The sequence below is a fragment of the Vombatus ursinus genome, unplaced genomic scaffold, assembly GCF_900497805.2.
Source record: "Vombatus ursinus unplaced genomic scaffold, bare-nosed wombat genome assembly UNPS02000580.1, whole genome shotgun sequence".
Lineage (NCBI taxonomy): Eukaryota > Metazoa > Chordata > Mammalia > Diprotodontia > Vombatidae > Vombatus > Vombatus ursinus.
Window position 1 is genome coordinate 28,086,746 of NW_020940358.1, and position 22,883 is coordinate 28,109,628.

The following is a 22,883-nucleotide window of genomic DNA, read 5'->3' on the forward strand; positions in this document are numbered from 1 at the left end:
GAGAGAGAGAGAGAGAGAGAGCACACGTGTGTGTGCTTGTTTAGATGAATTAGGGATGGGGGATAGAATGTCACGTATATCTACCAAGTAGTCCTGGGTGGTTAGAATCATAAGATTATGAATTCAAAGCTGGGGGGAACCTTAGAGGTTATCTATTCCAACCAAGCTAGGTGGCATAGTACATAAGGGGGCAGGGCCTGGATTCAGGAGGACCTGAGTTCAATTTCGACCTCAGACACATAACACTTACTAGTTGTATGACCCTGGGCAAGTCACTTAACCCCATTGCCTAGCCAAAAAAAAAAGAAAAATGGGGGTGATAGTAGCACCTATCTGCCAGTGGTGTTGTGAAAATCAAATGAGATAATGCTTGTAAAGCACTTAGCCCAGTACCTGACACATAGTAGGCATTTTACATAAATGCTTGTTTCTTCTCCTTCCCCCTCCCCTCATCATTTTATCTATAAGAGGAGGAAACTAGGGTTTGGTGAGGTTAAGTAGGTGGTAAGTAGCAGGATTTGAACTCAGATCCTCCAAGCTTTTCCCACAATCAAAGGCTCCCTCTGACCTGAAAAGATAGACTGGAACTAGTTTGAAGGAGTTTACATTTTACACTGGAGGCTAGAGGGAGCTAGAGCTTTTTGAGAAGGTTAGTGACATGGTTAGACCTGTCCTTGAAGGATAACCAGTTTGGCAGCTGTGTGGAGGAGAGGAGAGAGGGACTGGAGACAGGGAGACATTGGGGGCCATTGCAATGGTCCATTCCAGAGGTGATGACAACCTGGTGGCTGTTAGTGGAAAGAAGGGGAGGATACTAAAGGTGATACTGATTAAAAAAAAAAGTAATAGCAAATGACAGGCCTGGTCCATTTATTTTTTTTTTCTGCTTGTTGTCCTTCCACTTTTATTGTTAAATTCCCTCGGGGTGATACAGGTTAATTGTAAGGTTCCAGATTTCCATAGACTTATTTTCCCTAGCCCTACTATTTACTGTTAAAACAGTAAATATAAGGCTATAAGCATCAGTCTTCTTCCATAAAATTTTGTAAATGAGTTTATTTCCAAGCCAGTGCTATTCTTGGTTGCCCTGTCTCTCTGCTTCACAAGGAGGTCCGGTATGGACTGAGGTCATTTCTGGGCTCTTTCAGCCTTCTTTGCTGTATGTTGGTCAACCTTCTGGAGGATCAAGGAGGACTATTTCTTTTCCTGTATTTTAGCATCAATAGCTAAGCAGGTCAGGTTGGAACTACTGTCATTTGCTTACTGTATTTTCTCATCTTTATCCTTTCTTTTATTTCTGGCATAGATTCTGGCCTCTCTTCCAAAAAAATTAATGTACGTGACTGATGTAGAAAAGGCCTTCACATGGGGTTACCCTGTGGTAACCTGTCAAGATACTAGGTGGTTCCATGTAATGTTTGGCATTTGCCACGTCCAACCCCTTCTGACTCTTCTGGAAAGAATTCATGATGAATAAATGAAAAGCTTCTGAAGTAAGCTACAGATGTCAGGCAGATCTTATTTCTTAATCCCAAATCATGTTTTACAATATTTGTTACTGGTCTCCCTAGAAAAGCCTGGCTTTGCTTTGAAGTTAGAGTAACAGCGTATATGTTGACTTGGAGGAGCCCATCAAATAATTCGTCAAATAATTTTCCAAGTTAGCACATAGGTGGTACAGTATAGAGTGCCAGGCTTGGAGTCCAGAAGACCCAAGTTCAAATCCAGCCTCGGATACAAGGTGACCCTTCTACATACACAAGTGAGCCCTTTCCATCCCTTCTCCTTCAGCATATCACCCCTTCTGTCATCGCTACCATCTCACTTATCTTCAGTCTCTCCCTGTCTCCTAAGTGCCTGAATAGCTCACCTGGTAGAACATTAGATAGCCGGGGGCAAAAAAGTGTCACAGGAGATGTTTAGAAAATATGTGATCAGAAAAGGATGTGGACCAATCCTTTTCTGAGAGTGAGGATTAATAGATGGGATGATGGCCCAAGGCCATCATTAGTGCCCGTGTAATAGTAAAACACTTAGAAGAAGGCCTTCCATGTGTTGGGTAGATCTGTCATGGGGCAAAGTGTGGCTGGGTTTGAACCGGCACAGCTGAAAGGACTCAGTAAACATCACTGAAATAAGAGATCCATTGAAAGGGTTATCTTTGCTTTTTGAAGGAATGAAGGACCCATTGAAAAAGTCCTTCCTCTATGCCCAGTGCTATCTGTTGTGCACTGTGGAAGGCACTTTCCTTGTCCCTGGGAGCTCATGCTCGAGGTGGAGAGAACACCTACACAGATTAAAATACAAGGAGTAATGTGAAGTTGTGTTAAGGGCCACATGAACAGGAATGCTGAAGAATTGGCCTTTATCCTATTGGCAATGGGAAGTCACTGCAGATTTCAGAGCAGGATAGTTCTGGGATGAAAGTGGTAACCCAAAAATTAATTGGGTGATATCTGCAGCTCAGATCCTACCTTCTGCAGGAAGCTTTCCCCAGGTCCCTCAGCTGCTAATGCATTTCCCTATGATGGGTGGGGAACCTACAGCCTCGAGGCCACATGTGGCCCTCTAGGTCCTCAAGTGCAGCCCTTTGACTGAATTCACACTTCACAGAACAAATCCCCTTCATAAAAGGATTTGTTCTGTAAAACTTGGACTAGGCCAGTAGGCCACACCCGAGGACCCAGAAGGCCACATGTGGCCTCGAGGCTGCAGGTTCCCTACCTCTGCCCTATGAGATCACCTTTTATCTTAGCTGTGTCTTATCTTCTACTTACCTGGCTGTTCACATGGTGTGTCCCTCATTAGTCTAAACTTCCAGGTGTGGTCTCTCAATCTGTAATCCCTTTAAGGGGAGGTTGGGGTTAGTGGATTGCTCGAGTGTGGGCGTTCTAAATTGCGGTGGGATTAGAGTCTTCCAGGTGTCTGCATTAAGTGTAGCATCAATATGGGGGGTCCCCAACTACGGGGCTGTGCTGACTAAGGAAGGGCAAATTGGCCCAGGTCAGAAAGGGTGTGGGTCAGAGTTTCTGTGGATCAGCAGTGGGGTCAAGCCTATAAGGAGGCACTTAATTTTTCTGAAGTACTGCTTTTATCCCATGACTATTCTGCATTAAAATCTGCAGTGACTTCCCATTGCCTATAGGATAAGTGACCGCTGCACTTTCATTCTAGGCAAGATAAAGATGAACTTAGTCTCTTACTCTCCCTTCCAGAAAAAAAAAAGAGTCCAACAGGGACTATTTTTGCCTTTCTTTGTATTTCAAAATAATGCTTAATACAGTGCCTGTCACATAGTGAGAACTTAATAAATGTTTGTTGACTGGCTAGGGGCAGAGAGAAAGAAGACCAGCTAGATGACCATTGTAGAAAGGATTGAATGATGCCACGTTTCTGTAGCATCCCAAAGCGCTCTTGCATCCATCATTTCACTTGATCCCTGCAATACCCCTGTTATACAGTTAGATGAAGAAATTGAGGCTCCCTGAGGGTAGATGACTTTAATCAGAATTATACAAGCCAGTGTAAGGCCAGAATGAGATTATGAGTCAGGAATGACTTCTGCTACCAACCTGAATTTAGGGTAGGGGAGTGGAGATGGAAAGAGAAGGGGATGGATGAGAGTCAGGTTATACTGTGGGTGGTGGTAATGCTCTGTGCTGAGTTTCCTTCCCTCCATCCCCCCCTTTACTACTCCCCCTCTCCCTGTGGCAGGTGGTGTGTGATGAAAATGGCTCCCGGGGATTTGGTTTTGTCCACTTTGAGACGCAGGAGGCTGCAAATCAAGCAATCAACACTATGAATGGGATGCTGCTTAACGACCGGAAAGTGTAAGTAGCCCTTGGGGGAGGGTGATAGTGCTGGGGGTATTGAGGGGAAAAGCTGGGATTGGAACCTCTATCTATCCCTGGATCTCCAGTTGAGGTTTCATGGCAAGAACATTTGCATGTTTCCTCCCTTATTAGACTATAAACTTCCTGAGGGCAAGGACTATTTGTTTCTTCTTTTCTCTCTCTCTCTTTTTTTTTTTAGTCCACTGTGCTTAGAAGAATCTTTGGTATATTTTTTGTTTTGTTTTTTTCAGACTCTTTGTGACCCCATTTAGGCTTTTCTAGGCAAAGGTACTAGTGTGGTTTGCCATTTCTTTCTAAAGCTCATTTTACAGATGAGGAAACTGAGGCAGATAGGGTTAATGACTTAACCCAGGGTCACAGAACTAATAAGTGTCTGAGGCCAGATTTAAATTCAGGTCTTCTGACTCCAGGCCCAACCCTCTATCCACTGAACCACCTAGCTGCCTAGTACATAGTAGGTCCTTAAAAGTGCTAGTGGACTGACAGATTTTAAGGTTTAGTTTATAAAGCATTTTCTTTATAATTAGACTATGAGAGTAGATGTGTATTAGTCCCAGTGTTACAGATGAGAAAACTAAAGCTTAGAGAGGAGGTATCAGAGCTAGCTTTTGAACCTAGGTCTCCTGACTCCAAATCCAAGGCTCTTTCTACTGTATCATTGTCCTTGCCTAAGTGGCCTAGTCTAATGGGAAGATAAAGGATATATAAAAGAAGTGATGTGATAAGTTAGTGATAGCACAGTGTGTGGGGGGGAGGGTGAGAGAAGGGAGTGGATGAGGCTTGTGCTGGTAAAAGTTTAACATCCAGCTCTCCAAAAACCAAAAAAAAAGGAAATGTATACTTGATACACTTTTATCTTTAATCTGCATTATTACCAAATTTTCCTTTGCTTTCTTAAGTCTGGACAATGAACAAAACAATAAATCAAGCCCTGATTTGTAGTATTTACTGATTTCTGAGATGTAAACTGAACATTTTAATAGTTGGCTCTTGAGAGACTGTATTAGTGGAGAGAACCCTGAGGGAAATTAGATAAGGCTTTATGGAAGAAGTGGTATTTTGGCTGAGCCTTAAAGGATAGGGGATAGTGGGGGTGAGGGGAATGAGGAAGGGCATACCAGGTGTTTTAAGAGTTCATTGAATTTGTCTGTAACCCCTATGGATTCCATGCAGAGGAAGCCGCTGCATCCTTTAGTCCCATGGGTCAGGCGATCTTTTGGCAGGAAATTGGCCGAAGAGGAGTAAGGGGTGTTATGGAAAGGAGGGCCAACCCTGGTTCCTTCCTTCCTGCCTCTCCTGTAACTTTGAAAGCTATGGCAGTGTGAGGCGGAGCTGGGGGGGGAGTCAGAGAAGGTGTTCTGAAGGAGGAGCCTTGAAAGATGGGGAAGAATTACGTAGGCCTGGACTTGTGACCAAGGCGAAGCTGACTTTGAGGACTCGCCCTTTGCAGTTTCGTGGGCCACTTCAAGTCTCGGCAGGAACGGGAGGCAGAGCTGGGGGCTCGAGCGCTGGAGTTCACCAACATCTACGTCAAGAACTTCAGAGACGACGTGGATGATCTGTGCCTTCAGGAACTCTTCTCCCAATTTGGTAAGAGCTAGGGGCTGGCTGGACTGGTGGGAGGTCTCTGGGCCCTCCCAGCCCATGGAACCTGACATCTTATTACTCATTCTCAGGAAAGACTCTCAGTGTGAAGGTGATGGTTGATGAAAATGGCCATTCTCGAGGCTTTGGTTTCGTCAACTTTGAGAAGCACGAGGAAGCTCAGAAGGTGAGGAGCTCCCTTCCTTGTGTTGGGTCCCCAGTGGGGGCCCCTGCTGATGAGGTCTGGAAGATCCAAGCACTGGATGCTCTGCCTCCGTTTCCTTTTGAGAGATGCTGGACTTGACAGTTGTTCCGTTGTGATAACTGATACAGCCTAGGGGTCTATATCCCCCCATATTCCATGTTCTGTACCGTGGCTTCCATAGACTCCTGGAATATCAGATGGGTAGCACCTTAGAATCTTGAATGGCAGAGCTGGAAAGGGACCATGTTGTTTTTGGAGGAGGTCCCGTCCTGTCATTCTCACTATAGGGAATTTTCAGTGTGAAAATGTCCACCAAATATGGGACAGTGGAAAGAGCACTGAAGTCCCAAGATCTGGGTTCAAATCCCACCTCCGTTCTTTCCTCAGCAGAGTGAACTTGGTCGGGTCTCTTCACTTCTGTATACCTCTTCTGTAAAATGAGGGGGTTGAACTAAATGGCCTTTGAGGTGTTCTTTAACTCTCACTCTGTGAGCTACAAATTTACCTGCAAACTAGGGTTCTAGAAAGTTGCCTGGAGGCCTTGAAGTCAAGTAACTTGGCCGTGGTTATCCAAGTCTTCCTGACTTACAGGCCTGTTCCCCCTATCTATAGTGTCCTGTGGCCTCTCAGAGGGATTTTTTAAAAGGAGGGAAGGGTTACTTGGAAATTGAAAATGACTGAGCTGGGACTAGAACCTAGGTCTCCTAACTTCTTGTCTCATGTTCCTTTTACTATGCCATAGCTGTTTCCCCAGTAATATGGAAACCAAGGTAGATATGCTCTTGCCTCCCTCTTTCTGGGAGGGATTTAGGCAGGGACATGCGGAGAAGGTGTTGCTGTGGCCCTGTCCAGTTCCTAGATACTGACCACTTTTTCTTCCAAAGGCTGTGAGTAGCATGAATGGGAAGGAGCTCGGAGGTCGGGTCCTGTATGTTGGACGGGCCCAGAAGAGGACAGAGAGGCAGGGTGAGCTGAAGCGTAGATTTGAGCAGATGAAGCAGGAGAGAGTGAACCGCTACCAGGTAAGGGGAAACTGGGCAAAGGAGAGGACTTGACCAAAAATGATTGAGAAAGATTTATGGAAAGGATAATTTGAGCTATTTGGACAGGGTGTGCCTTTTCCTGGGAGACCCAACTCAAGAAATGCATGGTTGGTGAAGTCAGCTTCTTTCTTCTTAGTGTAAATGCAATGGGTTGGTGGTTGGGGGAGTATTGTATTGTAGGTAGAGGACTTGGGCCCATTGACAGGAAACTGTGGAGGACTGAGAGGAGGCCTGGCAGGGCAGTCAAGAAGTCAGTAGTCATTTTGCATGTTTGGAATTTTCAGTACCCTACCTTTAACCTAGCTGGTGTACCAGTCACCTTTCACTGCTGATGATGATGATGATGATAACTAGCTTTTATATAGCACTTTGATATTTGCAGAGTGCTTTATAAATAACATCTCACTTCACAACAACTCTTCGAGGTAGGTGCAATTATCATCCCCATTTTGCAGATGAGGGAACTGAGACAAGGAAGTTAAATAACTTGCCCAGAGTTACACAGCTAGTAAGTATCTGAGGCTAGATTTGAACTTGGGTCTTCCTGACTCCCAGGTGTAGCCTTCTATCCTCTGTACCATCTCACTGCCTCTTAATGATCAAGATTACCCATGAAGATATGTTGGAAAAAAACGGTTGGGGGTTGAAAAATTAAAGGAGCCAAAGGCTTATAATCCATCCACAAGCAATTTATTAGGCACCAATTTTATGCACTGGAAGTACAAACACAAATGAAAACAATTCTTGCCCTCAGGGAGCTTACATTTCTACTGAGAAGGGAACACATTGACAGATAAGGAAATACATACAAAGTAAATAACTGCACAATGGGGGGGAAGGGAATGAGGAAAGGCACCTTTCCATGGATAAGGGTGAACTGGGCTGAGCCTTGAAGGGAGTTAGAGGTTTCAAGAAGGAATGATAAGTGGAGAGAGCATAAAAATGGTAGTGGTATCATGGGTCAGGGAATAGCAAAGCAGGCCAGTCTGGTTGGAGTACAGAGTATGGAAGTGTGAGTAATGTACCTAGATATCTTATGGCTGAGGCCATGTTAGGAAGAGGTTTAAAAGCCAAACAGCAATTTGTATTTTCGACATATACACTGTATGTATAATGGCAGTGGGGAGCCACTGAAGCCTTTTGAAGGAAATGACGTGATCAGAGCTGTGCTTTAGAAATATCACCTGGGCAGCTATGTGGAGGATAGATTGGTGAAGTGAGGGACTGGATGGGTGTACGGAGACCATTTAGGAGATATTTATTAGGGCCTGTGCTAGAATGGTAGTTCTATGAATAGGAAAATGGAGATGGATGACTTTTGGATTGCTTAAAAGTCTAATACTTAACATATCTTGAATAATTTCTTCGAGAAGAAAAACTGAATATGGTGAGCACCAAATAGTATTAATTAAAAAAGAGAGAAATGAACTATATCTTAAAAAGAAATAACTAGTTAGCTTTTATGGGAGTCATCTTAGAATCAGTTGCCTTAATGCAATCATATCATTAGCTACAAAAGTCAAAATCAATACCTAATTAGAAAAAAACTACAGTGTGAAGTTATAACAGCTTCAACCTGGCCTGCTGATTTTCTGAAATGGGAAATGAATGAAAGAGAAGACATGGACTTTGATAATCACTGTTTCCTATAAGCCTCTGACATGTTACAAGAGTATCAGCAATTCCCCCAAGGATACCAAGAAGCACCCAGAAACCCAGACCTTAGCCAACAAAGACCATATCTCTTTGCCTGGCAGAAAGACAAGGTGGCCAAGAACAAAAGAAATTTAGGAATTCATCCACAAAATTTGGTAAGATTAGTTTGCTGGAAGATAATGCTTAATATCTCCACAAATTAGCCAAGAGCAATGTGGGAAGGATATACTTGTCTGCAGAAGGCATAGCAACTGAGCCAAGCTATCCCTAAAGTATTCCAGTGAAAGCTGAAAGGAAGACAGAGCTCTGCCAACATATCAATAACCATATTTTGGTCAGTAACAATGGAACCAATACATTTCAACTCCTTGATGTGAAGAAACATAGAAAGTAACTAAAAGGACAAATTCAGGAAGAGTGTCTAGACCAACTACATGCAAAAAAAATCCACGCTGGAGATGATTTTGAAAAATTTGAGGGATCAGCTTTCAAAATATCTGAAGGAAGGGAATAGGGAATGTTTGGAGTAAGGAGAAGCATGAGATATACCCAGAAAGTGATGGTATATGCCCAACAAAGTGATGTGAAGCACAATCATGGACACTGTCCAGGGAATTGGCCAAATGGAAAAAGGCTTCCATGGAAATGGTGAGGTCTTCCACATGCTACTATTTGCAGATGACATTGATCTGCTTGCCTCCAGCCCAGAATACCACAGGGTTCATGAGATCATGAGCCCCTCATCTACATGAAAAAAACCAAATGGATATAGAAGGCCTCCTATCTGAATGAAGAATGTTGAGTTGGTCCCATCATTCTATGTCATAGATAGGCCCTGTAGTTGGAGGGTGAGCTGGATTCAGAGAGGAACAGTAAGAGTAGTGAGCATTTTAGTTTGAGAATTGTGTAATGCTTCCAAAGATCCCAAGTTACCTCAAACAAAAACTTTTTTTTTTTAAACACTGATATTCTTTTGGTGATGGATGATGTGTGGCTGCAAATCATGGACCACCAGTCTTCCTTCTCCCCCAAATTAAAATTTTGCATGACCCAGAGCGCCACAGAAATATGCACAGTGTGCATAAATAGCCTTTGGCATGTTTCCAGCAATGACTTGGGCACAAGACGTGACAGGAGATCTTTCTTTTAGGAAATGCAAGATGAATCAGTCACATGGTGAGGTTGAGATTTACCCGATGGTCCATTCAGGAGCTACATTGTGCAAATGTAACGTTAAAATAAATACCTGAAGGAAAGCCTTGGCATGGCATGGTATGGCTAGGTCACATTTTGTACCATTGGGGAGAATACCCCACCCACACTGATGAGGCCACAGATCTGTTGAGTTGTACCTCTCTGCCTTTTGCCCATTCTCCAAAGCAACCCAGCATCTGGTATGCCTGAGTATGGAGTAAGGGGCTCTGGATCTGGACAAACCATTATCTCTGGGCCTCAGTTTTCTACTCTGCAAAATGAGAGGATTTGGATTGGATGATTTCTAAGATTCCTTCCATCTGTGATCCCTAAGAGATGGACCCACCTTTTTTCTGGTGGTACAGGAGCCCAAGGGCTCAAACAGGGACCCTTTCCATGGCACATCTAGTTCTGATAGATGCACAGATCTACCCACCAGATGCTTAGAAATCCCAACCCCTCCCTCCATCAGCCTCCTAAACCTGCCCACTCCACACCTACCTTGGCTTTTCTCTCCAAATTGGGATATAGAGTGAGTTAGCCCAGCCTGAAAAAGGATGGGCTGAGATCTCTCCTTTCCTCTCAGTGGCATTGAGTACATATTAGGGGTTGGGGAGTGGGTTTGGAGCTCAACAGGAAGCAAAATTGTGGAATCTCTAGAATTGCTTTGCCTCTGCTGCTTCTCCTCCCGGATGTCCTGGGCCCTCATTGTAGCTGAAAGTTTCTGAGAATTTTAACAATTTATAAAGCATTTTTCTCACAACTACTATGTGAGTTAGATGGTGTAGCAGTTATTACCCTCCTGCTCAGAAGTTGTAGAAGCAGAATTTGAACCCTGGTTTTCTAGCTGCAAATCCACTTTTCTTTCCATTGTACTCTTCCCATCCAAGCTTATCTATCTTTCTCGTTCCCCTTAGCTGAGCAGCAGTCACAAGCTTATTGGCAGTGACTGGTTGAAGAGTTGCCAACAAGAAATTTAAATTTTTAGCAGGTGTCTTCTGGACACAATGCCTAAACTCTGAACTTGAACATTTTCGTTGTCTGGCATCTGCATTCCTATGCGTTGGGCAGGCCAAGGAGGGAGAAAATACACCATTGGGGAGAGTGAAAAAAAATGTAGCCAAATTACTTTCCTTAGGAAGTTGAGGGAAAGAGGTAGAGGGAGGGGAGCTGGTAGCTGTTAGGCTCTTTCCTTAAAGTCCCTGTCCTCACTTTTCCAGGGTGTGAACCTGTATGTAAAGAACCTGGATGATGTCATTGATGATGAGAAGCTACGGAAGGAGTTCTCTCCGTATGGCGTGATCACCAGTGCCAAAGTAAGGGCAACCTTAGGCCATGGGACTGGGGTGCAGTGGGGAGATGAGGCTACCATTCCCTCCACTTCCAAATTGAGGGTGGGGATAATTTGGGGATTTAAGGCAGAAATGGCCTGGTTCAGGACTGTGGCTTACACCCTATGAAAGTCATATCCATCCATAAACCTTATACTAGGTATAGTAGAAGGGAAATGAATAGTCCTTGCTCTAAAGAGGGAATAATCTACATTGCAATGAGTCTGACTCCTGGTCAGCCCTATAATTATTTGGCTACCTAAAGTGGGTCTGATCTCATGTGGCCTCAGGCACCCAAACCTGGCTAGCCTACCATAGAAGTAGGGTCCTGGGTTATTGTATAGTGTTTGCTTAAAGTAAAACCTCTCTGTGTATTCAGGGGCCAGAGATATAGATTGCTTAGAAAGAAAGAGTCCCACTTTTTGTGAGGAGTGAGGGGGTCTTCATGGGATGAGAGGTGACATTCCAATTCCAAACCAATATTTTAATGACCAGACAGTAGAAACAGCTCCTTCTATTAAGAGGTCAGGTTGATTTCCCAGGGCATCTCCAACTCTCTCAGCCTGTTACCAATTATGGAAGCAGAGCCTCCTACACCCTCAGCCCTGTGCTCGATGTTGTAGGGAATTTAGAGAAGGAAAGGACAAGGCCTGTGCCTTCATGAAGCCCACAGCAGATTCACAGAATGTTAGAGCCAGAGTATCATGGGACTTGGTGGTGTCTTATGTCCTAGAGGAAATAGGCCCAGACAGGGTAAATGACTGGTTAATTGGTAAAAAGCCAAGACTAGAACCCAGCTCTCCTGGCTCCCAGTCCTGGGGTTCTTTACACCACCATGTTGCCTGTCATTATAGCTGTAGCTAAAATGAGATTAGTATAAGAATTTTCAAACCAAAATGGATACAAATTCATTTAAACAAAGAGGCAGTGTGATATAATTGGAAAGACCCTCAACGTAGATCTACCTGGGGTTCTCTTCCTGACTCTCACTGGTTTTATGACCTAAGGCAAATCACATCCCCATTTTACAGATGGTGAATGATCCCTACCAACTTCTGAGGACTATTGTGAGGATCAGATGAAATAATGGGCATGAAAGCACAGGTCACAACACTCTGTGGTCTGAACCAGATAAAAATGTAATTGGGAAACAGTTCACAAAATAAAAATCAGATAAAACATAGATAACATTACATTTTAAAACTAGGTCAGTATGGGACCCACAATGATCCTTCTGTACAGATTAGTGACCCTTGTTTCTATTGGAGTTTGACATCAATAATCCGTGGTATTGACATAGGCATTAGAAGCAGAGGGGATGGAACCAGCTAAAATGAGAGGTTAATTCACATAACTTTAGAATAGTGGTTTCCAATCTTTTTGCTATTTTTAAAAAAGGCTTCATTGTGAATCCTAGAATGGGAGTCAGGAGACCTAAGATCTAAACTCAGCTCTATTAATATATGTGATCTTGGAGAAGTCACCTAAATTAATTCTCTGTGCCTTAGTTTCCCCCTGTAAAATGAGGGAGTTAACCTAGGTGATCAGACTCTATGGCCACTGCCAACTGACATTCTTTGAGTCTGAGGCAAGACTTACAGACCAGGTCATGCTAAGATGTAGGTAAACATTGGTTTATCTGATGCCCACATTTGTGAAAAGATAAGGCATGAGTCCCTGAGGAACCTGCACGAGCCAAGTGTGGGGCTTGAGGGGTCTCACAAGGGCCACATTCCCAGAGCATCACTCCAGCCCATGCTTATATCTTTTCTTTCTACCCTGAGCTCCTTCAACCTTGGTCCTCAGGCTATTTGGGGGGCACTGAGCATAATCAGCCTGGGATTGAGTTAACTTTGCATGTGTGTCTCCTTAGCTAGCTCCTTGGGGGCGAGGGATCGGACTTTATATGACTTCCCCTCGGTGCCCAGCTCAAAGCCTTGCCCATGTTAGCTTTTTAGGAAAACCTCACTGGCTGATATGATGAACCTGAGGGAGGAGGGAAGTGTGGCCTGGGATCCGTCGTCCCTTCGGCATCCCCCCAAGTGGACCTTGTCTTGTCTTGCTTCTAGGTGATGACAGAGGGTGGCCACAGCAAGGGGTTTGGCTTTGTGTGTTTTTCCTCCCCAGAAGAGGCTACAAAGGCCGTGACGGAGATGAATGGACGGATTGTCAGCACCAAGCCCCTCTATGTGGCCCTGGCCCAACGCAAGGAAGAGCGCAAGGCCATCCTCACCAACCAGTACATGCAACGCATCTCTGTCCTCCGGAACATAAATGGCCCCATCTTTCCCCAACCCACCAATTATTTCCTGCCTGCCATCCCCCAGGTGACTGCAATCTTCCAGGTATTTATCCTTCCCAAGGGACTGTGGTCATGTATTCCTTTTGTCCCCCTGAATTCACTATATTACCCCCTGGGCTCTCTACTTTTAGACATGGAAGGAACCTTAGAACATAAAACATCAGGGCTAAAGATGATCGAGTGAGGAAGCTGAGGTCCAAAATTTTAAAATAATGGCCAGGGTCACGTAGCAGTTTATTGTCAGAGCCAGGTCAGGATGAGAACCCAACTTTCGTGGTCTGGTGTTATTTCCTTTCTGGCCCACTATTAAAATGGTATGACCCTATATCATGGTGTTTAAGCCAAACTTTAAGGCAGTGTGGTCCATTTATTTCTCAATCGTCTCTGACTTTAGAATGATACATGGGGTATGTGGGCAGCTGAGCCACCTGTCTCATTTTAACACCTTGTGAAATAAGCAGGCAGGTGGGTACAGGCCTCTTTCTGTGGTAGGAGGCAAAAGTGGACTGAGTCACCTATTTACCTACTTAACTGAGAGGTTTAAGAGGAAGAAGAGAAGGATGAGAAGAGATGGGGGTTTGTGTAGTTTGTACTCTTCAGGATACTTTACTCTTGTGAGGATAACCTGCAGTTCTGCGTCCAAGGGCTCCTACCTTTCTGGAGCTTCTGGCCTTTCCTGGGCTCTCACCACTTGTTTCTGGCCCCCTGCTCCAAGGGAATCCCCATCCAAACTCCTGTTCTGTGTTATGGCCCTTGGGCTCACCAAGAGGCAAAGCAATACAGTACAAACAGCACTAGGTTTGGTTGGAATCAGGACCTAGGTTCAAATTCCAGGTCTGCCATTTATTAGTTATGTGACTTTGGTCAAGTTGATTAACTTCCTCAGTCTGTTTCTTCTCCTATAAAATAAATGTGGGCTGGGGGGGAGGGTTAGATGATCTCTAAAGTCTAGTTGTGAGTTCTGTGATCCTGTGGCTTGTGCTTCCTGTCTCCACAGTCACCTACCCGAGCAACCTTCTACAGTCCCAGCAGCATGGCCCCAGTTCGACCTGCCCCCAGGTGGACCAGCTTTTCTCCTAGGTCTTCGTGTGAGTGTTTCCCCCACTCCTTGTTTTCCACTGCACCTCTTCTCTTCTCCATCTCCTTTTTATCCTCTTTAACTTGTACACCTAGTGTAGCCATTCTCTGGTTCTTCCCTTTGTTATTTTGCATCTCCTCTTCGCCATCACTGACTTCTAGGAGTCTCTGGTTTCTGCACTGGTACAAAGTGCCTGCCTTTGATAGCTTGTTCTTTTCTTGCCAGCCACACCCCGGCACTCCATCTCCAACATCAGTACTGTCCAGCAGGCCTCTACTCAGGTGCCCCGGGCAGGGCCCCACACCCAGAGAGTGGGTAAGTTGGGACTGTCACTTCCTCCCACCCTGGTCTTGTATAGATCCCCGTGGAGGGTAGAGAGATCAACAAGAAGGTTCACTTTTCCCCAAAGGTGAATGTGGTATTATTTGACTGAGAAGGGCCAGGTCATCTGCCCTTCATGTTTACCTGGGAACAAGAATGTACCTGCTCCTCACAAGTCTCCCCATAAGGAAGGAAGGAGCTTGGTTTTCCTTGGCATTCCTGGTAGATGGAGTGGTCCCCCAGTTAGGCCTCACTCTTACTGTTCCATTCCTCCCATCTGCACCCTCCTCCCCATACCCACCACAAGCTGCCAGGTCCACGTAAGGAAAACCTTAACCGGAGCTAAAAGTAGAATAGCTGTCTTGGGAGATAGACAGCTTCCTGCCACTGGATGGCTGCAGGTGAACTAGTCCCCAGGGCCTAGTGCCTGGGGTACATAGTTGGTGTTTAATAAATACTTGTTGACCTAACTTGTAAAAGGATTTCTATCCAGGTACTGGACTAGCTGGCTTCAACGTCCTTTCCAGCTCTGAGATGCTTTGATTCTTAGTGTTTCTCTTTATGTATTACAGTCAATATTGGGACCCAAACTATGGGAACTGGGTGTCCAGGCTCCCCGGGCCACGCCATCGCCCAGTACAAGTACTCCTCAGCTGTGCCTAATGCACATCAGGTAAAGGGTTTGTCCAGGCCCCCAGACTGGTCTGAGTCCAGGCTTCCAGAATCATGCTGGGCTGCTTACTTGCTTGGTACTGCAGTTTCCACATCTGCAATTTGGCCATTATGTTTTTATATGTTTTTCTTTTCCTTTCTCTCTCAGACACTTTGTTCGAAACGTTGCTCAAAAGCCACCTCTTCTAGGGATTTCTTCCATGTTGAAACTAACTTAATTGATCATTGCTTTGTGTCCCCAGTAATTATAAACGTTAGAGCTGGGGAGGAAGGACCTTTTGGAACAGAGATACTTAACCTTTTTTTAAAAATTCATGGGCCTCAGGTTGAGTGACTTTTCATGTCTCATTCCACTTCTTATAGAGGAAGAAATTGAGGCTGCAAGGCTCAGTGGCCCTACCTAAAGTCAGCAGTGGTTGTTGAGGTCTAGGTGTAGAACCTGGCTTCTTTTTTCAACCCCATGCTGCCTTTGTAGTTACATAATTTGGTTTCTACTTATTAGTCCTTTTCCTTTCTCTTAAAATGAGGGACATTGTATATGGAATGATTTTTAAAACGCTGTTGTCTTCCATGTGTCTTTTCACATCACACACAGTATGAGCTTTGCCCAATCTCCTTGTCCCTGGTAGGCAAAGCTTTGCAGGCAGGTGGTTCTGATGTTAATCTGTAGTTAGTAATGTGCCTGTGTGGGGTTTATTTCCAGGTAATGGAGCCAGCTGTGCATATCCAAGGGCAGGAGCCTTTAACTGCATCTATGTTGGCTTCAGCCCCACCCCAGGAACAGAAGCAGATGCTTGGTATGTGCACAGCTCTTTCCTGGTAGTATTGGGAGCAGTTCGGGCCTGGGTCTGGATCCGAGTGGGAAACTTGCCTTGATATTAGTGTAAAAACCGTTAGCTTCTGGACCATGGGATTGAGAAACCAAATGCTTGGATTTAAATCCCAACTCTTGTTATCTATTACCTGGGCAACCTTGGGCAGGTTACTTCTCTTGACCTCAGATTCTCAGCTATAAAACAAGGGAGTTGAATTATTATCTCTAGAGTCCCTTCTGGCTCAAATCTCCTATATCTCCTACTTGCATTTTGACCAGCAGTATTTTAATTATCATAACAGTAGATGCTTCTCCTTGTCTCCCCGTCACTATCTCGGCTACTTTAAAGGCAGTTTGGTGTAGTGGAAAGAACATTGGGCATTGTGTGATTCTAGGAGGATCACTTTTATCATCTGTAAAGAGGAGATGCTATTTATGCTGGTGGGTCTGCCTGTCACAATTCTCTCCCTAGACCAATCTATCCTCTCTTCTGCTGCCATAGTGATTTTCCTAAAGGTCAGGTCTGACCATGTCACCCCCACCCCCCAGTCAGTAACCTCCAGTGACTCCCTATCACCTCTAGGATCAAAACCAAACTCCTTTATTTGGCATTCAAAGCCCTTCATAACCTATCTACCCACTCCCTGCCCCCCCCCAGTCTTCTTACACCTTACTCCCCGACATGTACTCTTCGATCCTGTGATGCTGGCCTCCTTGCTGTTCCACGAACAAGATACTCCGTCTCTCGGCTCTGGGCATTTTCTCTGGCTGTCCCCCATGCCTAGGATGCTCTCCCTCCTCGTCTCCACCTCCTGGCTTCCCTCAAGCCCCAACTGAAATCTCACCTTCTACAGGAAGCCTTTCCCAATCCATCTGTAATTCCCAATCCTTCCTTCCCTCTGTTATCTCCTGCTTATCCTTTATATATACACCTTGTTTGTACATATTTGTTTGCTTGTTATCCCCACCCCCTTGCCCCCCAATTAGATTGTGAGCTCCCTGAGAGCAGGGTTTGTCTTTTGCTCTTTTGTTTTTTTATATCCCCAGCACTTAGTATAGTGCCTGGCACATGGTACATAAGTACTTAATAAATGTTTATTGACTGAATGACTGGATACTGCTTACCTCATGGGGTGCTGTAAGGAAAGTGCTATGGAAATGGGAACTAGTATTTTTGTTCTTTATTACTAAAGGCTTTCATTTCCACACCTCCTGTCTCCTTAAATAGCGTCTGGCCTCCTTCCAGGATGGGCTTGGGAATGGATGAGAACCTTCCTTAGCTCACGTCTATGAAGTTGTTGTTAACCCTTGGGCTTGTGGGGAGGACCCTCCTGTCTACTCCAGGATCACTGGCTTCTGCCTCCCTGAATTGTCATGCAAGTGGGGAAAAGTGCTGGTCTTGGCAACAGAAGACCCAAGCTGGAGTCCTGTTTCAGACACTTAATAGCTGAACTAACTGAGCAAGTCTCTTCACCTATTCTCACATGTATAAAGTGGGGCTAACAACATCAACACAAAGAAGCAAGCATGGCATGATGGCTGAAGAGCTGCTCTGGGTTCATGTCCCACCAAGACATATACTGGCTGAGTGACTTGGGATGAATTACTCTAATTTCTCAGGACCTCTGGACACTTATTAAGTCTAAGGTACACAACAGTTGCTTATCTGTACTTGGGGGAAGCTCCCTCCCTGCTTTAGTAATGAAATCACAGGTCTAGGCCAAAAAGAAAAAAAAATGACTGTACTTCAGAAGGTTGTTGAGGAAGATGCCTTTATCAACCTTAAAAACATTTTAGAAATATTAATTATCCCTTCAAGGAATCCAGGAACTCATAAACACAGCTACTTCGTCCACTGGTGCAGGTTATAACCCCACTATGCCTTCTCCTCTTACTCTTATCTTGGTTTTTCTGTGGAGCTTCCTGAAGTATCTAGACCCTGCCCTCTCTGGTTCTAATAGTTCATGGATAGCAGTAGTAAAGCCATTCTAGCTTTGCTCTTACTACATGATTGGCTCACGTTACCTTCCCTGGTCTTTTCCACTACCACTATTCAAACATAAGTCACAATTGGTAATACGCTATACCCTGACACTACCATGTACTTCTCCATCACCTTTTAGGTCATCTGTAATTTTGATGCTTTTGAGATTGTGGCATTCCATGATTCAAGGCTATATGGCATAACTGGGAGATTAATACTATCATAAAGATGGGCTTATTCAGCAGTGAGTAGTTTGGGATCATGGAAAGTGCTAGTTTCCTAAATGTGATCTGGTCCAATTTCTTCCATTTATTGAACTTTAAGCCCGGGTCACCAACCATAAGGGGTACCTGAGACGTATGATCTGATGACCAGCTCAATGGTTGCCCGTCTAAATGCATGTCATAATTTGGACAGTGGGTATTTTTAAAAATCTATTTGCTTTATCATAGGTGGAGCTAGGCCATTCTCCTAATTAACTCTGAATTTCACTGCAAAGTCACTGGTGTTCTTGGGTTCAGTGTAATTTGCCCAATAAATCCACAAATGAGTATCTGAAGAACTTTGCCACCTATAGAAAATCCTTTTTCCATCTGGACTTGACCCAGCACACCCTTCCTAACCGTAGCACACATTTTTGATAAGCATGTCTCCTTTGCTATTCACAGGATTATTAGTTGTTTTTGTTTTTCTTGCTTTCTGTTTTTTATTATTTTTTTGGTGGGGCGATTGGGGTTAAGTGACTTACCCAGAGTCACACAGCTAGTGAGTATGAGTTGTTTTTGTTTACTGGTAATATAGACTCTAAAATGTCAGATGCATAGCTACAGTGATGGAAGGCTTCAGGGAAAGTGGTCACTTAGCAGAAGCAGAAAGCCAAGTATAGCCTGACATAACCCTAGACCTTAGGGTTTGAAGAATCAAGTAGGTTAGGTCCCATGGCCCAAAATTTCATAGGGAAAAACAACCCATAAGCAATAGAGTGCTATCAGGAATGAAACTTAGAAGATAAAGAGAAGCAATTCTGTTGAGGAAGAACTACTGAAAGTGGACAGACAGGGATGAATACACATCAACCAAGTGTTTAAAAGCATGTACTAAAGATGATGGAAGCAATGGATACCATTGTGTTGTCCCATGAGAATAATGTCAAGAATGCTTAGCTTGGAATGAGCTAAGGCATTTGAGGAAAACTGAGGATAACAAAAAAAGATTTTTAAAGCTATGCTGGAGGAAAGGGGGAAAAGATGACAAAGTGGGATAACCAACAACATAGAAAACAGGGTTAATTCCTCTTATTTTGCTTTTGTTTTCTAAGCACAGCAAATTTTGGACTGAAAAAGAAATCCCAAATAAGCAGATAGTAAGAAACTGACTAGCTGCCCTGCATTAGTTCAGATCACGAGTGCCAGATAAATAATAGCAGCTAACATTTATATGGCATGCAGAGGTTTGCAAAGTATGTTACATTTGTTATCTCATTTGGTCCTTTCTGTAACTGTGAAGTAGGTTCTTATATTACCCCCATTTTGCAAATGGGGAAGCAGAGACTGAAAGCAGTTATATGACTTGCCCAGGGTCACAAAGTGTTTCTGAGGCAGCATTAGAGCTTGCGTCTTCCTGACTGATTCCAGGGCCTGCTTGCACTATCTAGCTGTGACAGATGAACTACATATACCAGGACAGATAGGGGTGGCCTGAAAGAAATGGTGATTATTATTACTGAGCCACTGCTATTTTTATTGAAAATGTGTGGGCTAGCGAAGTGGATTTAAGATTTACTGACTAGCTAGTCAAAAAAGCTGACATCTATTAGATGGCCTCTGAGTTTTCCTATCACTCAGATTCCATGATTCTTGTATGATCTTGTCAAAGAGGAAAACTTGCTTAAGGAGAATTAGACTTTGATCTGCCAAAGAGAATTTTTTCTTAACACGTATAGCCAAATTTTATAATCTTTACACTTCACAACCAATTGCATGACTTTTAAGATGCACTCTATTGAACAAATTCATCCGCAAAAGCTTGCCTCTTCCCACCTCCTCTTTATCAAGCATACCTTAGGGGAATGAGTGAGCTAACAAGCAGATGGCTTGGTGTGGATACTGCTGTGCTTTTTGGTAGCTAGCTTTTGGTAACAGCATTCTATGATCTTTTATACTCAAGGAAATCTTTCCCTCCAAGAATTCAAACCAACCTGAGACTCTAAAATTTTCCTCCCTCTCAGGTAGATTTCTTCTACATTCTTTCCAACTTTTAGTTGCTCTTTCCTCGGGTCCTAAGGTGGTGGATTGGGTCCAAAAGTCATGCTTTCATTTTCATCAATTATGAATATAGAGTACCAAGTAAATACTGGCAGATGTTTCACATCCACCTGTTTTCCTCACAGTTTTGTTGATAAATGTGCCTGGGGTGGGACAACTGAGTCTTAGCCAAGCTTTCTGTAACCCTATTTTTCACTTTTGCTAGTTTTCTAATGCACCTATTCACTCACTAGCTTCCTCTCTAACGTTCTCCAGTGGAATTTGTACTCTAAACCCACGTTGTCCTTTAGCTGCTTTTTTGTTTGGAAAAGAAACCAAGTGTTTGCTGGCTAAGGAAGTTTCTGGACTCTTAGCTTCCTTGTGACTATTTTTGATCAGGTAAATGTCTAACAGTGATCATCGGAGTCGATGCTTTAGTTATCAGTTGGAAATTTTCTGTTGGTAGCTATTTACATAGGTCAAATTGACCCTTTCCAAGTAGATGAGACTGCCTTCTCATCTTTATTCTAAGTGTACACAGACTAATTCTGGAAGCCCCTTATGTCAATAACCGGTAACTACTTTAGACACTGTTGTTGCTGCATCAGCAGGGGAGGTTCCAAAGAGTTCTACCACCCTTCTCAGGTGAAGGTCACAAGCTTGAGGCCTAATCTGGTTCCATAAAAGGACTGTGGAATTGGGGTAGCATGGGAATAACAGCTGATTCTTATGTGGTAAGTTTTACACAGCACTTGAGAGACAATGCTACTGCTGTTCCCATTTTCCAGATGAAGAACAAGGGGGCAGAGACAGGGCTGATGGAGGGTATAGCATGCATTGGGGTATCAGCCAGTCTGGGTCTATGCAGTATTCCCCCTGCTGTTTTGAGCAGGTGACAGACTCTACCCACTCATTTATGGGATACACGCTCAGCTGGCTGGCAAGATCACTGGCATGCTGCTGGAGATTGACAACTCAGAACTGCTGCTGATGCTGGAGTCTCCAGAATCTCTCCATTCCAAGGTAGGTATTTGGGGCTCTGAGAAAGTGGGTGCTCATGAACATCTTGTGTGTGGACCAGCATGTAGCAGTCAAGGCAGTGCCTGTGCTACTGGGAAGGGAATGTCTTGCTCAAGGATTTTTGGAGCCCCCAGAATAGCACTCATAGTCTCTTTGGTTGTGGGACAGGGAGGGGAATAAACATCTATATAGCACCTACTATGTGCCAGGCACTGTGGTGAGCACTTCACAAATATCTCCTCACAAAAACTCTGCAAGGCAGGTGCTGTTATTATCCCCATTTTACAGTTGAGGAAATCAGGGCAAACAGAGATTAAGTAACTTTACCAGGGTCCCATAGCTAGTATCTGAGTTTTGATGTGAAGGCAGATCTTCCTGACTCCGGGCGCGGTACTCTATCCACTGCACCACCGGATGCCTAAGGTGTGTGACTAAAACATACCATGGGAACCTGTCCTTAGAAATTAGCCAAAGGCAGGGTAGGGTAGCAGCAGCTTTCCCAGGAAGGTATATGGGTGATCTTAACTTTCCTCTCCCAGATTGAAGAAGCAATCGCTGCACTCCAAGCACAAGAGGTCACGGAGCTGCCCAAGACATATGTACACTGAGGCCCCTGTGAGTCTAGGCCTAATCAAACATGGTGGCTAGGGATGTGGCCCTGGAAGGGAGGGTAGTTATGGGGGTGGGGTAAAAGCTCTGCTGTCCATCTCTGGTCAGTCCTGTAGCCTCTCCTGCTCTGACCTTATTGGGTTCAGAGGGTTGCATGACCTTATTTTCAAAGTTAGGAAGAGGTTCCTACTATTAGGTAGGAACTACATAATGTACTATTATGGCCCTTAAGTTTCACATATGTATCCTCTAGTAAAGGGTCCTTTTCTACCTAGGCTGCTCCACCAAAGACAGAGGCATAGTCTTGTCCCTGAGCCATCCTGAGGCCTTTCCAGCTTGGAAGGATGTGCTAGAACCTATGCTTTTCTGGACTAGCCTTTTGAGAGCCAAGGGCCCTTGGTTTGTGCACCACAAGGACTGGCTCTATTATCCAGGCGTTTAGCTAAATTTAGCCTTTCTGATCCTGTTTCTATAAAACCCTTCTTTGGAGAGAAGCTAATTATCTAACTTGAATCATGTATTTCCATGTTGGCTGTGGGTCCAGAAGTCTTGGGCTTTGAGCCTTTGTCTATGTCCTTCAGTCAAACACAGCCCCACTGTCCTTTGAGAGCTTATGCTGAAACTGTCCTTTCTTGGGAGATACTTTCTACTTCTCTCTTTGCTACAGCAATGATGCCCAATAGCTGAAACTTTACTGGATCCCAGAGTACCTGGTATTTATCATGTACTCTACCTATTTGTTTCCTTCCCAGAAAACTCACTGTGAAACAATCTCATGGCTCTGGAGAGAGACCAGCCCTTCCAGTTCTCTTCTCTGAGGCACTCTAAACTATAACCATAATTTATTTCCTTGTCTGTGTACCTGCACAATCTGATGTAAGTGAACAAAGAACGCCAGTCAGCAAGCTGGTCAAGCATCCTTTGCTTTTTTTGTGTGCATTAAAGTTTCATGGACTCTACTTTACCCAGAATC

The 22,883-nt window shown here is 44.2% G+C and overlaps 1 protein-coding gene across 3 annotated transcripts in view; it reads left to right on the forward strand.

The window, feature by feature from the left end:
• PABPC1L (poly(A) binding protein cytoplasmic 1 like) overlaps positions 1-21,911 on the forward strand; it is a 25,900-nt gene extending 3,989 nt beyond the window's left edge. The window contains exons 3-14 of one of the 3 annotated variants that reach the window (XM_027851607.1): positions 3,715-3,830; positions 5,305-5,444; positions 5,531-5,625; positions 6,528-6,665; positions 10,757-10,852; positions 12,937-13,212; positions 14,167-14,257; positions 14,473-14,562; positions 15,141-15,241; positions 15,944-16,037; positions 21,174-21,304; positions 21,841-21,911. In XM_027851607.1, coding sequence (XP_027707408.1) covers positions 3,715-3,830; positions 5,305-5,444; positions 5,531-5,625; positions 6,528-6,665; positions 10,757-10,852; positions 12,937-13,212; positions 14,167-14,257; positions 14,473-14,562; positions 15,141-15,241; positions 15,944-16,037; positions 21,174-21,304; positions 21,841-21,909 — 1,437 coding nt within the window. In that variant the 3' untranslated portion in view covers positions 21,910-21,911. Of the gene's footprint in view, positions 1-3,714; positions 3,831-5,304; positions 5,445-5,530; positions 5,626-6,527; positions 6,666-10,756; positions 10,853-12,936; positions 13,213-14,166; positions 16,238-21,173; positions 21,556-21,840 lie in introns of those variants that run through there. The other 2 variants (XM_027851600.1, XM_027851615.1) reach the window with 2 other exon arrangements.
• Positions 21,912-22,883: the final 972 nt, after the last annotated feature.